This window comes from Lipomyces tetrasporus (assembly GCF_029532465.1).
Source record: "Lipomyces tetrasporus strain NRRL Y-64009 chromosome Unknown POJ06scaffold_1, whole genome shotgun sequence".
NCBI lineage: Eukaryota > Fungi > Ascomycota > Lipomycetes > Lipomycetales > Lipomycetaceae > Lipomyces > Lipomyces tetrasporus.
The window spans coordinates 767010-780446 of record NW_026611596.1 but is presented as its reverse complement, the minus strand read 5'-3'; the positions used below and the strand labels follow the sequence as shown (position 1 = coordinate 780446).

The 13437-nt window shown below is 46.8% G+C and overlaps 4 protein-coding genes across 4 annotated transcripts; 2 read left to right on the top strand and 2 right to left on the bottom strand.

Annotated features, from left to right (window-relative positions):
- Nucleotides 1–681: 681 nt before the first annotated feature.
- On the top strand, nucleotides 682–2476 carry POJ06DRAFT_284591 (uncharacterized protein; the record flags this gene model as incomplete). Its single annotated transcript, XM_056190170.1, has 3 exons — nucleotides 682–1245; nucleotides 1288–1664; nucleotides 1759–2476. 3 exons carry the CDS (start codon nucleotides 682–684, stop codon nucleotides 2474–2476), a joined length of 1659 nt encoding a protein of 552 aa, XP_056047114.1.
- A 2175-nt stretch (nucleotides 2477–4651) lies between these two features.
- POJ06DRAFT_264490 (uncharacterized protein) lies at nucleotides 4652–5507 on the bottom strand (the record flags this gene model as incomplete). The annotated part of the gene is made up of 2 exons (XM_056189010.1): nucleotides 4652–4965; nucleotides 5063–5507. The coding sequence occupies 2 exons, from the start codon at nucleotides 5505–5507 to the stop codon at nucleotides 4652–4654; spliced, it is 759 nt and encodes a 252-aa protein (XP_056047113.1).
- A 203-nt stretch (nucleotides 5508–5710) lies between these two features.
- POJ06DRAFT_242548 (uncharacterized protein) lies at nucleotides 5711–6133 on the top strand (the record flags this gene model as incomplete). The annotated part of the gene is made up of 1 exon (XM_056186238.1): nucleotides 5711–6133. A coding segment is annotated over exon 1 (383 nt), but the record flags the coding sequence as incomplete, so codon positions are not given.
- Nucleotides 6134–11021: 4888 nt separating this feature from the next.
- POJ06DRAFT_298132 (uncharacterized protein) lies at nucleotides 11022–12782 on the bottom strand (the record flags this gene model as incomplete). Its single annotated transcript, XM_056190642.1, has 3 exons — nucleotides 12065–12782; nucleotides 11843–11964; nucleotides 11022–11790 (listed from the first exon to the last, which is right to left on the bottom strand). The coding sequence occupies exons 1-3, from the start codon at nucleotides 12755–12757 to the stop codon at nucleotides 11022–11024; spliced, it is 1584 nt and encodes a 527-aa protein (XP_056047111.1). The 5' UTR covers nucleotides 12758–12782.
- Between the last annotated feature and the right edge of the window lie 655 nt (nucleotides 12783–13437).

Genomic DNA, 13437 nt, shown 5'->3' with positions numbered 1-13437 from the left:
TCTGAATAGCGCACCTAGTGCCTCAGAATGACCAATCCGGTGCAAAATCTCTTTCCATAGGGTGTCTTTACATCTTCACTTTGCTGTGTGTAATCATCCTCACCTCCGCAACTCCTGGCAGGGCCATTACTCTTATAGGAAGGATGAACGACCTGAATGAGATATTTTACCCTCAATATTAAGAATGTTAATGATGGGACGATCCGAAAGCGTCAATTAAAATGTTTCCGCAAACCGACAAACGCGCGGCTCGAAAACAAGCTCAGCAAGTGCGCCAGTTCAGGGGCTGATAGGTGCCCCTGCCGCTGCTGAATTTAGCATAACGGCAGCGCCTTATCTTACTCCTAATTCCATATCGCCCGAGGGCCTCAATTCGCTCGAGTGGCCACGATTCAGTCAATAGAAGCAGCGTAATACTCTCAGGGGCAAGCAAATCTGCTCGCACAGTCAAGGCCTCCCTGTCAGGATCCTAGTGGCGGCGGCCTCTATACTATGCGCAGTGGGCCATAATCAACTCTAGATTGATTATCGTGGTCTTTTGGCCAAGCTGGTACCGCCCAGCGCGAGGTCTTAAGATTCATAGGAGCTCACCCACTAGATCCTTACATATGAATCGACCTGCCTTTAACCGGCTACAGCTGCTACTACGAACATTTTTTCCGGATATTTTACTTGAATACAATGGTGCGACCCACCCGTGCATATTTCGCTAACGCTGCCAGCGTGCATCATGAAGACTACGACGAAGATGTTTCCCAATGGCACGACGCTGCCGGGGCCAGTGGTGCTACCGCCAGCCCGGAGCAAATCAACAGAGCCATTCGGGAACTCCTGGATGGAGGTTTGGACCGTGACATTATGGAACCAGTCCTCCGCGCTTTGGCCTCCGATAGCATTTACCTCCAGTCCCTAATCGAAGAGTCCACCGTAGCCGAGCGACCTCCAGGCTGCCAGGGAGACCTCCGCGAAGCCTTGGCCCAGGCGGATGCCGACACAGATATTGCCCGCCGGGAGGCCGACCAAGTCCGTGCGACCTACCGCGGGAAGGCCGCCCCCGAGGAACCGAACGCGCCGACCGCCGCACACCTCACTAAGCCACGCGAATTCAAGGGTACCGAATTTGGTGGCCAATCTTTCCTCAACCGGTTGGAGCTCGCCTTCCGTCTCTATAGTGACGGTTTCCCTGATGATGAGTTTAAAGTCGCGTATGCTATTACTGGGCTCGGGGAACGGCCATCGGACTGGGTTCAGCAATTTTACCGAAAAGACACCCAGCGTGTCCTGTAGGACTGGGCCGCCTTCCGCAAGGCGTTAACGACACACTACGAGGACCCTGATCGTCTGGCCAATCAACGCGAACGGCTCCTCAGTTTGCGGTACAAGGGAGGCGACTTTTTGGATCATATTACCGACTTTGAGACCCTTTGTGCCCAAGTCGATTGGCCGGCGGCCGGACGCGACCACGGCGTCTACCTTCTTCGGCTCTTTATGCCCGGCCCTCCGCAGTCAGATCCGACGGTCGGATGTGGATTTAGAAAATTACGCCGCTGTCAAACGCAAGGCGATCCGACTCGAACGCGAATACCAGGCGAACCGGAGTCGCACTCAACGCCCCATTACCTCTTCGGACAACCGTCAGTCCGCTCGACTCTCGGCGGCCGACCGTACGGTATCGCGACGAGGGCCGTTGTTTCAAGTGTGGGGAAAGACGCCATACGGCTCAGTATTGTGCAACCCCAGCTAATCGACACAGCGCAGCGGTTACTTTTCCAACCAGCCCCGAGGATCCGGATGCGGAAAACATTACCGCCCACTGAACGTCGTCACTTCAGCGGGCGTGGTTTCTACGAGGGCAACTCCGTTTCACGCCGCACAGGGCCGCGGCCAGTTGATTGGTCGGGCATGGTTGCAAGAACGGGAGATACGAATACTATACGATACTGGGTCCGACGGAAACTTCATTTCTCCGAAAATCGTGCAGGCCATGAAGCTTGAACCCGTTCAACGTGGCCCGCTGACCGTCCAGGGTGCCAATGGTACCATTATTCTTGTCGGACAGGACATACCCATACGCCTACAGGCCCTTGACGCCGCGGTGCCAAGAGATGACGGTACCGCTATTTCACTTAGATACCGGGTTTTTACAAACCACATTTTATTCGTACAAAAAGTGGAAGCATGTTCCTGTGGGTATCCAGATACGAATGTGCGAATATTTAGAGCTAGAATTTCCTCTGCTGTCTCTGGCCGAGGGCCAGTGGGCAGCAGTTGTGTTTTTTCGGGATACTTCCGAGGTGCGCACGGTAGTATCAATGGCTCCCGTTTAAGCGCGGAATATCAAGTACGCATTGTTGATGAGGACAGTGACGAACATGTCGCAGAAGAAACACTGCAGGACACGCAGAGTGAAGCGGATGGAGAGATCACCGATGTTGCGCAAGGAGGGGATGGCAGGGTTGAAAATGGTACCGTTTAAAAGTTATCAATTAGCGATTTAGCGAGGCAATTAACAAGGAATAGAGCCACAATCAATCCGAATTTCGGCCACCAGCTGCCGGCAATCTTATAGGGCTCTCACTACCACGCTGAAGGTAAAACTACTATTGAGTCTATATCAGGAATTGCTAACGGGAGTGTCATTTATCATAGGTATCGGAGTCCGGCAAACTTGAGGCTGCCAAGATATAAAAGCAGCTCGCCAATCTGGAGAGAGCTAAGAGTATCAAGTTGCGTCAGTCTTATCTGGCGAAGCGTAATTTATAGTGGATCGTGTGCGGCGGGAGACTCACATCGATCGAGTGACTCTGTCCAAACAGTTTTCAGATGTATGGGTAGTGCCATTTATTTTGTTCACTGACTCGCTGTGACGAGTCGTCAGAGTGACAACAACATTTTCTTGGAGCGGCTCTGCAAATTGCCATCAGAGCGGCTCTGACTAAACGTCAGAGTGTGCCCAGAATATTTTGTTATAGGGCGCCATGACGTACCTGTGCTACACCGCCATATCTATTGCCGTATCTATAACAAACAAGCATAAAGACGAGCCCTCTGGACGTCATCTGGCTTTCAAAAGAACAAAGCCTCGAGAGTGCGGTCCGTGGTGAGTTTCACACTGTATGATGTAACCTTCAGTACGCAAGGTCTCTATGAATCGTGCGGATGAGGACTTGTTTCGCGAGATTGGTCATATTCGTAAACGTCCCTGCCCGACAACGAGTCAACGACAACCCATAAGTCGAGTAGCACTGACGCAATGGTACTACACGGCGCTGAGGAGTGTGGACAAGGTCTTCCATAGTTGCTCGGGCCTGATCAGTCACCGGTCGGTTTTCAGGATAAACGTATGCGTTGATACCGCCAAGCTAATGTCCATCATGTTGATCGACTAGCTCTGTAACGATCCACGAATCGTGGAGTTGTCTTTGAAACGAAAACTCTAAAGGGCAGTCACAGAGCATGCTTTCGAGCTGGTTTCCGACGGATAATCCCATTTGTCTCCTTCAGCCCTGACTTCCAGTGGAAGCTTACCAGCGTTGAGAGGCTTTCTGCTGCACTTATATACAAGCAATAAGTATTGTCTCTGAGACCCTGATTATATTAAGATACAAGGACTATGTTAGCATAGAAATACTATACGACGCGTATTTCGTGAGGTTCATAAGCGAAAATGGAAGCAACGAAAACGACCTGAAATACAGACTGGAAAAAGAATCAAATCACAATGAATGGGCTGAAAAGTATACCCATTTATATCACAGTATGACCGTTCCTTATCGAACAATCGGAACCAGGACGATGTGGACGTTGTGCTCTGCATCCAGTGCAGAATTGCTCAGCGTGCGGTGTGAAATCCAGACTGCCAGCCAGAGCCAATTGCATTACTATACAGTTCCCCTGAGAATTCACCGATGTCATCATGAGTCACGATATATGGAAAGACCATGGCGGTACCTCGTCGCACGGTCAGTCCGTCGCCTTTCCTACTTCCTGGTCACATTATGCATTCTAATTCCCTTACTTGTCGTTACTGAGTTTGCCTCCTGTGCGGGAACTAGCGCAAGTAGGTCGGCATATTCACCCGATGTACAAATGTAATAGGCCAAACAGAGTTGGGGCCGATCGTCCTGATCAGAAAATTGGCCAGGAGCACTGGAGCAGCAGTGCCAGGTCTTATCTAGCATTTCTTTGATATTCAGCTCTCACAATGACCATCCCAATCTCTGACGGACAAGACACTTACAATAGACCATTAGAGCATTGTAAATTGTTTGTTTGGATAGGCGAAGATGTTCCTTAAGACGCAGAAGCCGAGCATTGCCAACATTGTTTTAATCCTAATCCAGGCTAGTGGTCAAACATCAGATATTAGCAAGCCTCGCAACAACTACGGCAGCATGTATGCCACCAAGAATACCAGTGTAACAAAACCACATGACCAAAATGCAATTCTTAGTCATCCTTTTCTTCGCAGGTCCGTCGAGTTGGCTAGAGCGACCCTCCTCCATATTCACTCTAACGAGGCGGATTCCTGCCCTGCAGGCGTAAGACATATGCCTTTGTCAAAAGACGTCTTTCTAAAGTATCCAAGCTGAGATGGACATCCGAAACGAAAATTTCAGCAAGCGATCTGGTGGCGCCACAAATAATTAAACTAGCCATGGTTCCGAATTTTGCGCTGTAGGGCATCGAATTCAAGAGCTTTCCTCGGTATCGATTTCCAGGCATCTTCAACGGTCATCAGACCGTGCCGAATCTGCTGTTGATTAAAACAGACTTTCTGCCGAGTCGACGGTGGAAGGAGTCTGCCATACAAGTCTACAAAGAACCGATCCTCCGGGGGCAGACCTATAAGAGTATCTGGAGAAAGGCATGCGAGTAAATAGTGATACTTCATTTCAAAATACCCAGATACAAGGATATTCCAACCCGGTTTCAGCGCTCCGTCGACGATAGCATTGACCAGAGCTATAAGTAAGGAAAGAATCAGCCCAAGGCTAAGACGAAGATTGAACGCAAAGGAAAAAGACAAAAGGAGAAGACGTGCATATCACGACATACATACCATCCAAATAAAATAATCGTTTTGGAAACCGACATTGTGTAGTAGGATGCAAGAAAGTGTTTTCTGATAAACTTGACACTGAAAGATCCATATGCCAGAAACTTGCGGGAACAAGCATAACTGTAGCAGGTAGCAGTTCAGAAGACGTTAGTCTATACCCTGGCCAGCCTAGAGGGGCAATCGTCGCCTTCTTATCCACATAGCAATCACGGCCTCCAGTTTGCTGGCATCCTTGCTGAAGAATGACGGTGAGTGCATCTTCGAGTTGCTCGTCCGCGACCGCGAGGTACAAGTCACAAACGACCAATGGATAGCCTAGAATTGAGATGATGGCATCGCCAGCGATACAGTGTCTGATGCTGTGATCCTCGAGATGTTCAGATAGATGATAGAGGCCCCACTCGGGCGATTCATGAACGGGCCCGTCTGCAACGTAATCGGCCATTTTGGTGGACATTGAGTGAACATTCGAAGCAGAACTGGAAAAGAGGTCAGGGGAACAAGACTTGGTGGCGCGGCTTAACATAAGCCGCTTTGTGACCAGGCGTTGCCCCATCCGGTTTAGTGCTGCAGAGCTTTTCCCGATCAAGGTGTATCAACAAACAAGGCGTTCGGGTTCAACCTGTCCGCTTTATGTATATGGATCACCTTGTTACTCGCTCACCTCTGCCAATCAATTTGAATAAGCATGTCAAACTACTCGGAGAGAGTCGTGGCGTGTATCCACGCCCTGCGGGATTCAATCCCTATGATGTTTATTCTTGTTGGCGGTGCTGCTGCATACTTTCGCGGCCACCAGAGGGTGACAAAGGATGTTGACATCCTCATTCGTGATCTGACCATTCTGGACCATCTCAAAACAGTTGACGGCTTCGAGGTTGTCGGCGAGAAGCTATCTTACAGATCAATTCAAATAGACTTACTCTTCAGCATCGACAATAAAATATCTTATGAGCAAGTTGACGAGCACGTCGAAGCCATCCAAGGGCTCCGTGTTTTAAAGATGGACTTTGCCCTGGCAGTGAAAGTGAGGTGCTCTTATCTACGCGCAGAAGATGTCACAGGAATTGATATCGCCTCATATTCTCTCATCAAAAAATTGAACTATTAGACAGGACCGACGCCAGAAGATCTTCTTCACTAAAAGTAGGTGCCAGAAAAGCTTCTTTCCCTCTAAAATGGAGGGACGGGCTCCTTCTGCCGACCATCATCTGATCTCTCACGAGGCGAGTGACCTCCTGGTCTTCCCTCCAAGCATCTGCTGCCTGGGAATTCTGTGGCCTGCCGGTGCGCACCTTAGCATTCAAGGAGACCAATCCCTCTACAGAATTACGGCTTCTGCAAAAGCTCCAGGGCCAGTCAAAGCATATTTCTGACATTGACCGGTATTTTGATGACGGTGTCATTAGCGTCGCAAATACTCATGCTAATGAGAATTGGCTCTTTGAGTGGTGGAACGCCCATAAAGGCGAGTACCCCCAAATGGCAAGAGCTGCCCGAGATGTTTGCTTGTGAGCGACTCTTCAGCAGTGGCAGGGATTTGTTAGGACTGCGGAGGCACCGAATGAACGGGGAAACTATGAGGCTCCTAACGTTGCTAAAGAATTCATATGATAGTTCGGATAAGTAGGGCGAGTTACAGGGATCTATTGTTTAACATTGGCTGTTGTAATTGTTTTTTTTGCTTTCGTGCTTCGGCGTGTGCCGCTAGTTTTTTCTGAACTGCCGCTCTGTTCGGTTTTAGTTCGTTATATCTTGCTATAATGTTCATCTGAAGTATAGTCATATAGAAACAGACGCACGTTTGCTTTGTTTTTATAATATGAAAATATACTCTAAAAACGAAGACCTATAATCGGCTCGCGACTCGGAAAAGGCTTATAATCACGCACTCTATCCGTGGATACGACGGATACGGATATGGATAAAGTCAAAATATCTTGGATATGGATACGGATACGGATACGGATATTTTACCTGGATATGGATACGGATATGGATAAGGAAAATTTGGCCTGGATATTATCCGTGCCGATCCCTATCAGAAGATCCGCTTCTTCAGACATCTTTGCTTATATATGTAGGTAACCAAGGACGTATGTGCACATGGTTCGGGCTTCAGTCTCTATTAAGAATCCAATCCACATGTAAGGTGTCGGCGGTCTTGTTGCGCGACAACCGGATCTATCGGTCCCACTAGCCTCAGGGGTTTAGACCTTAATAAGTTCATAACGCCGCACGAAATTAAGGCCCAGGATAAAGCTACACCCCCTCATTACTAAGGGCCTGATCCTTTTTTTTAATGGCTCTCCCATTTAAAAAAAAAAAAAAAGAATCACCCCTTCTAATGGTACTCCCATTAAACCTAAAAAGAATCGCCCTTCTAATGGTACTCCTATTATACACAAAAAGAATCACACCTTCTAATGGTACTGCCATTATACACAAAAAGAATCACACCTTCTAAAGAATCAGGTAAGGTTAAATGGAGCTCCCATTTTACTAGCGTAAATGGAGTTGAAATGGTGGCCGCCTTTTCCCATACAAAAAGCTAATGGAGGTCTGACCTCCATTTCAACTCTATTTACGCTAACGAAACCTACCGAAACACCACCTTTCTGACCAATCTACAGAGTATCACGTCTCTACAATTTTGTAATAAGTCTTGTTAGGGATCGGCACGGATAATATCCAGGCCGATTTTGCTTTATCCATATCCGTATCCGTATCCGTGTAAAATGCTTGTATCCGTATCCGTATCCGTATCCAGATAAATTGGCTTTATCCGGATCCGTATCCGCACTATCCGTGGATAGTGCGGATATGACTAATCAAAATAGGGCTTAATTGGAATGAAAACTTCTACGATCCAGCAGTCAATAACGGGGGACTGTAATTCGCCGTACTGCTCTATCTATCCATTTGAATCAACTCACGTTACTCAGTACTCCGCTAGCCGAGAGTCTGTCGCTGCATTGAGCACATCGTTTTGTCACGGATACTAGGCGGATGTTGTGACTGTGGTACACAATGTACCTGAGTCAATGATTATTAGTGTTTAGAATATATTTGCGTATGATAGAACAAAGCAAACGAGGATTTATATGCCCGATGAATATTAAAGTACAACAACTACTAACGCAACAAGCAAAACGCAACCAAACGGCGAAGCGGAACGCAATACAACGAAGCACAAAAGAAACAGCGGCAAATGCCAAAGCACGAATGCGAAAACAACGCAACAAACAACAAGAACCGAACAACGTGACGTCGGCAGCAGTTCCTGACGCAGACTTAAAGTTTAGCTACTCGGAACTATCATAGGAATTCTTTAACAATGTTAAGAGCCTCATAGTTTCTCCATTCATTCTATGCCTCCGCAATCCCAACAAATCCCTGCCGCTACTGAAGAGCCGCTCACAAGCGACTTCAGATGCTGGCAATGGCAAGAAATCCCGAGCCGCTCGCGCCATTTGCGGATACTCTCCTTTATGGGCGTTCCACCACTCAAACAGCCAGTTCTCATTAGCGTTGTTATTTGCGACACTGATGATTCTTGCTGGTCCATACATCAAGCGATAAGCCTATTGTCGCACAGGTTGTATCAAGTTCCTGCTTGAGATTCTCCCGGCTCTCTTTAAATTTTGAAACGAGGCGGCGCTTAACCGTGCTTGCGGAATTGAAAGGCAGTGCAATACCGGGTAGATCTCTAAATATTCGTTGAAATGATTGAGACTCAATTGCCATAAATGGTTCCGATTCCTGGACAATCCAACGCAAGATATTCTCTTCTAGTCGCTCTTCAACTGAGCGAACAGGTTTGCTCAGAAACGATGTGATGTCGCTTGAAGCTCTAGGAGTAGACAATGGCATTGAAGTACCAGGCTTGAGTATCTTGTGCTGCGATGAGAGATGTACATTCAAATTTCCTGAGGACCCTTGAAGGACTGCCTCTGTTGTAGTCCAGGAACAGCGAGTACACACAATCAGCCTATCTGGACGGCTCTTTTTACTCGACTTGTGGATATATGTCGTTTCGAGCTCTGTTGTTTGGAAATGTTCCCATACCCACGACTTTGGCGGCATGGGCCGACTTCGAATGATTGGAGAGAGAGAGAGATTGCTCTCCGCATCGACTGCAAGAACTTGCGATGCAGATTCATCAGGAGATACGATATCATCTGAAACTGTACTCGACTGGCTCACCTCAAGGCGACGACGAGAATGGGAACGCAAACCTTCGTCAGAGTCGCCTTCACTATCAGTACCCAAATTCATGGCATAATAATCAGGACGCTTCGTTCTAGAAGGGCGCCCTTGAGTATTTTGCAAATCAGAGTTGGAATCCATCGTATTCAAACCTAGGTACGAGAGTAGGATATAGAGAAAATAGTACTATGGACTGAACTTCGGTCTAAGATTCTAGTCGAAATTAAAGGACATCGTAGGTCTATATATACATATGAAAACACCTCAAATAAGGAGGGACAGTACCGTCTAGACTTCTATCACTTCCGCCTCTCCTCACTGAATACGAATGTGCCTGAGTGTTGGAAGTGAAGTTCCAATGCGCTAAAGCATAAATTCCCCCCTGACATGACACTATCCCCCTGGAGCCGCAGGATCACAAGCCCAACAAGGGATAGGCGAAAGCAGAGCAGCTCAACAACGGAACAAGCGACGGGAAACGATAGGAGTTAAGATATGGAAAGTGTTACAGAAAAATTATGGATAGGAGTTAAGATAGTAGAAATGCAACAGACAGTACATTGCAGTTGCTACTAGTCAAATCATGTTCAGTCCAACTTCCCTGCGACCCTGACCCGGTGCACCGAACCACTCGCTATCAGCTGAATATTTCGCATCTCAGTTAAACTCTCCCAATTTTATTAGTTTGCGCATTATTTGTTAACCTTTATCCGCGGATATCCGCGGATATCCGTGGATATATCCACGGATATGACTAATCAATATTACTTTATCCGTATCCGTATCCGTATCCGCGTATTCTCTATCCGTATCCGTATCCGCGACGGATATCCACGGATATATCCGTTATCCGTGTATCCGTGCCGATCCCTAAGTCTTGTAATTTGACTTCTTGTTCTTTAACTTCTCGATCGATAAGACGTGTTTAAGATTTGAAGGAGCTATTGATCGGACGACCTCCAAAGCGTCTACCCAGGCCTCTTGTTTGAACCCTGAATCGGTAATTTCAAAAATATCAAATATTGATACGAAACAGAAATTAGAGGGAGATAATTATTAGCGAGTAAAGCTTGTATTATAAATTACTAGAGTCGCGTTTACGCGGTGGTAGGGTAGGCCTTACTCAAAATTATTTCCTAACGCGTAAATTTCGTGTCTGATCCAGGTCAAGTGCAGATTCAAATGGGAGCTTCGTTTACACCTGGAGCGCCATTTAAAATTGTAAACGGAGCTCCCATCAGTGCCTGAAAAACCCTGAGCCCTAAACAACCCAAGCGGCCATATTTTTTGCCCGTGAGGGCTAGGGATTTATTGTTTATGAACGAGAACGAGCACAGAACAAATAAAAGGGCAAATAATATCAAAAATGGCTACCAGAATTTTCATAATGAAGGTTTGAACGGATCAAGGCAAACCAGTATGCCTCATGGATGGGTCTGGTCAGCAGATTACATTTAAATGCCTGTAGTACTGAAAACATGCCGACCGTATAATTTCATACCACAGCCAATAATGTGAGCATATACGGGTAGTCACTATGTACCATATTGTGTACATCATGCTAGTCGTAATGCAAAAGTAATATATCCGCCGTTGATGCTGCATACTTATTGTTCAGCATCCCCATCCCGGCTGATGACTCTGCCCTTCGCCATCATTTAATACTCCCATTACCATAAATCCATTTCTTCATCTATCCCACTTTGCAGACATTACATGCTTCATTAATCAGTCGAGAAATGCTCATTGTCTATAGATCCCTCCAAATCCATTCTAGAAAATGCTCATTGTCTATAGATCCCTCCAAATCCATCCTAGACTCTAACCCAATCTCACCCCAAACGGCAACGGACCACGGCTCACTGAAGCGATCTAACCACAAAACATTTTTCAAAGCCCTGGCAAAATCTGTATAGTGTTTGAACTGCAGGACGTTCCTGAGCTCAGCCATTCTCTTCACGAGAATCGTATGTCGTGCGGGATTAGTAACTGATACCATTCCCACAAAGAAAGCCCACAAGAGAAGAATCAGAGTCGTCTCCGAAGCTATCAGCTTCGTTAAATCTTGCGTTTGGAGCAATGAATGAAATAATCTCTCAACTAGGCCACGGTGTCTATGCGCATTTAAAGGTAATTCTCGGATCGCAAGATGAAGATACAAAAGCTCTGCCAGACGTACGCATTCGGAGATATCGATCACATCCGTGATCCGACCAGGGCGAGGCAATTGTAGAGAGAGCAATTCATACTCCGCCACGTAAATAGAATTGCCGATAGCGACTCGATCACCACCGACATCGGGAAATGCCGAGATAGCCTCCGAGATGGAGCGCAACATCGCCAATAGCTTCAGGACTGATATGTGAGGATCGACAATATCTAAATGTTGCAAGCTCATTTTCTCGTGCGCGTTTGGCTGGAAGGCTGTAGAGTTTGAATTTAGGACTGGACTAGACAGCGACTTGAGTAGTGGGAATGAAAGCGGTAAACACCAAGTCGACGCATAACAAAAGTCCGCCCTAGTTCATATTATTTTGAGAACTCTACTTGCATTGACAAGTGACCACACACCAAGTTATTACTCTCTGTAAGGACTTCGAACGCTGAAAGTTCTCCAAACCACCATGAAGCTGGACCATTGCCACTAGTCCGCGCATGTGAACTGACGCTCGTTCAAAATTGCTTTCAACAGCCTGTACTTGTCATCAGAACACATTTATCCCAATAGTAAAAAATAGCGTAGCATTCGTAGACTGATGTTTCAGTAGTCAAGCACTTGAATACAGCCCATACCTCTGCGTTCACCAAAACTGCAGCTGCTGCGATTAATACATCTGACAGCTGCCCGGTCGCGTTGAGCTCCCGGTTGATAAATCGAACGGCCTCGCTTCTGTGATGAGACACTGCCGTGGAATCGCCGATCCCCAAATGCAGATTGCGCAAGACCGCAATTGTAGATAAAAATGCATGAAGGGCTGCAGGATTGCTCCTGGCAATAGTAAACCAATCGCCTTCCGGATTCAGGGCAAAACTGTTGGTGCGCATGTCAAATTGATCGGCATTCAAAGTTAGATATAATGCCAAAACGGTAATACACGAGAATGACATACAAAAATGAAGAAGTTCCTGTGTCATTGTATTCATAGGAATCGGTAGATCATTTATTGGTGCAATTTCGGCGGTGAGTCTTAGCAGGGGAGGCTCATCACTGAAATTCAGTGAATCCGATAGCACCTCCTGCAATTTCTTTTTGGAGCTCCGCCGTTGCCATGATGAAAGCTTGAATTTGGATGTGAGTGGCCCTTCTGGTTTGACGGAAACAGATGTCAATGCATGTGTAGCTGATCGGTATGCGGATTTTCTCGCCTGTGCACGTACAAGCCGGCGAGAAGCAAGATCTGGCTTCTTTGCATCAGCTAGGCCTGTGATGGTGATGAATTGGAGAGGTAGCTCGTCAGACTCCTGATCTATCAGATCAGTCCTCATTGGATAAGTATACAGCGCGGACAAGATCGGCTATGCCAAGGCCTTAGCCTTTGTCGAAGATAACGACGTGACGCGGGAAATGCTGAACATGGTTAGGGTTTCTCGAGTCCAACCTTGACAATGGGATTATTCTAAGCTTTCCTTACATCTTTCGAGTTAAAGTTAAGTTAAGTTAGGTTAACTTAGTTATAGCTTACGTAAGTCGTATTTGTTTCCAGCCGATCCAGCAGACATCATTTGGATTATTTTCTAGTTTCAAAGAACATAGAGAATATGCAAGAATAATTGAGATCAATGCAATGATAATTTGACTGTGTAGTGACTGATGACGTCTATTTCCTTCAGAGCCGCTCTTCGCTAATGCTTGTCTTTATACGCTTCACAAATTTTTCGATGACTCTACGCCCGCGACGTTGGAAACCGAAAATCATTTTTCATTATGCGAGGTTGGCGCTTGTACCTGAGTCTAATCAGCGGACACAATAGTCTTAGCTCAGCCAGGGACCATATCTGCAATATCTGCAGGACTAACTACACCCAGGCCGACGCCCCCCTGTTGAAGCAGTGAACTTAGAAGAAATACCAGAGCCGGATTCCCTAGAGCCTACAAGTGTCATAACTACCAGAAATAAAGCAGGAACATGGACCATATTGAATCAGGTCGTACGACGCCAGCCTCT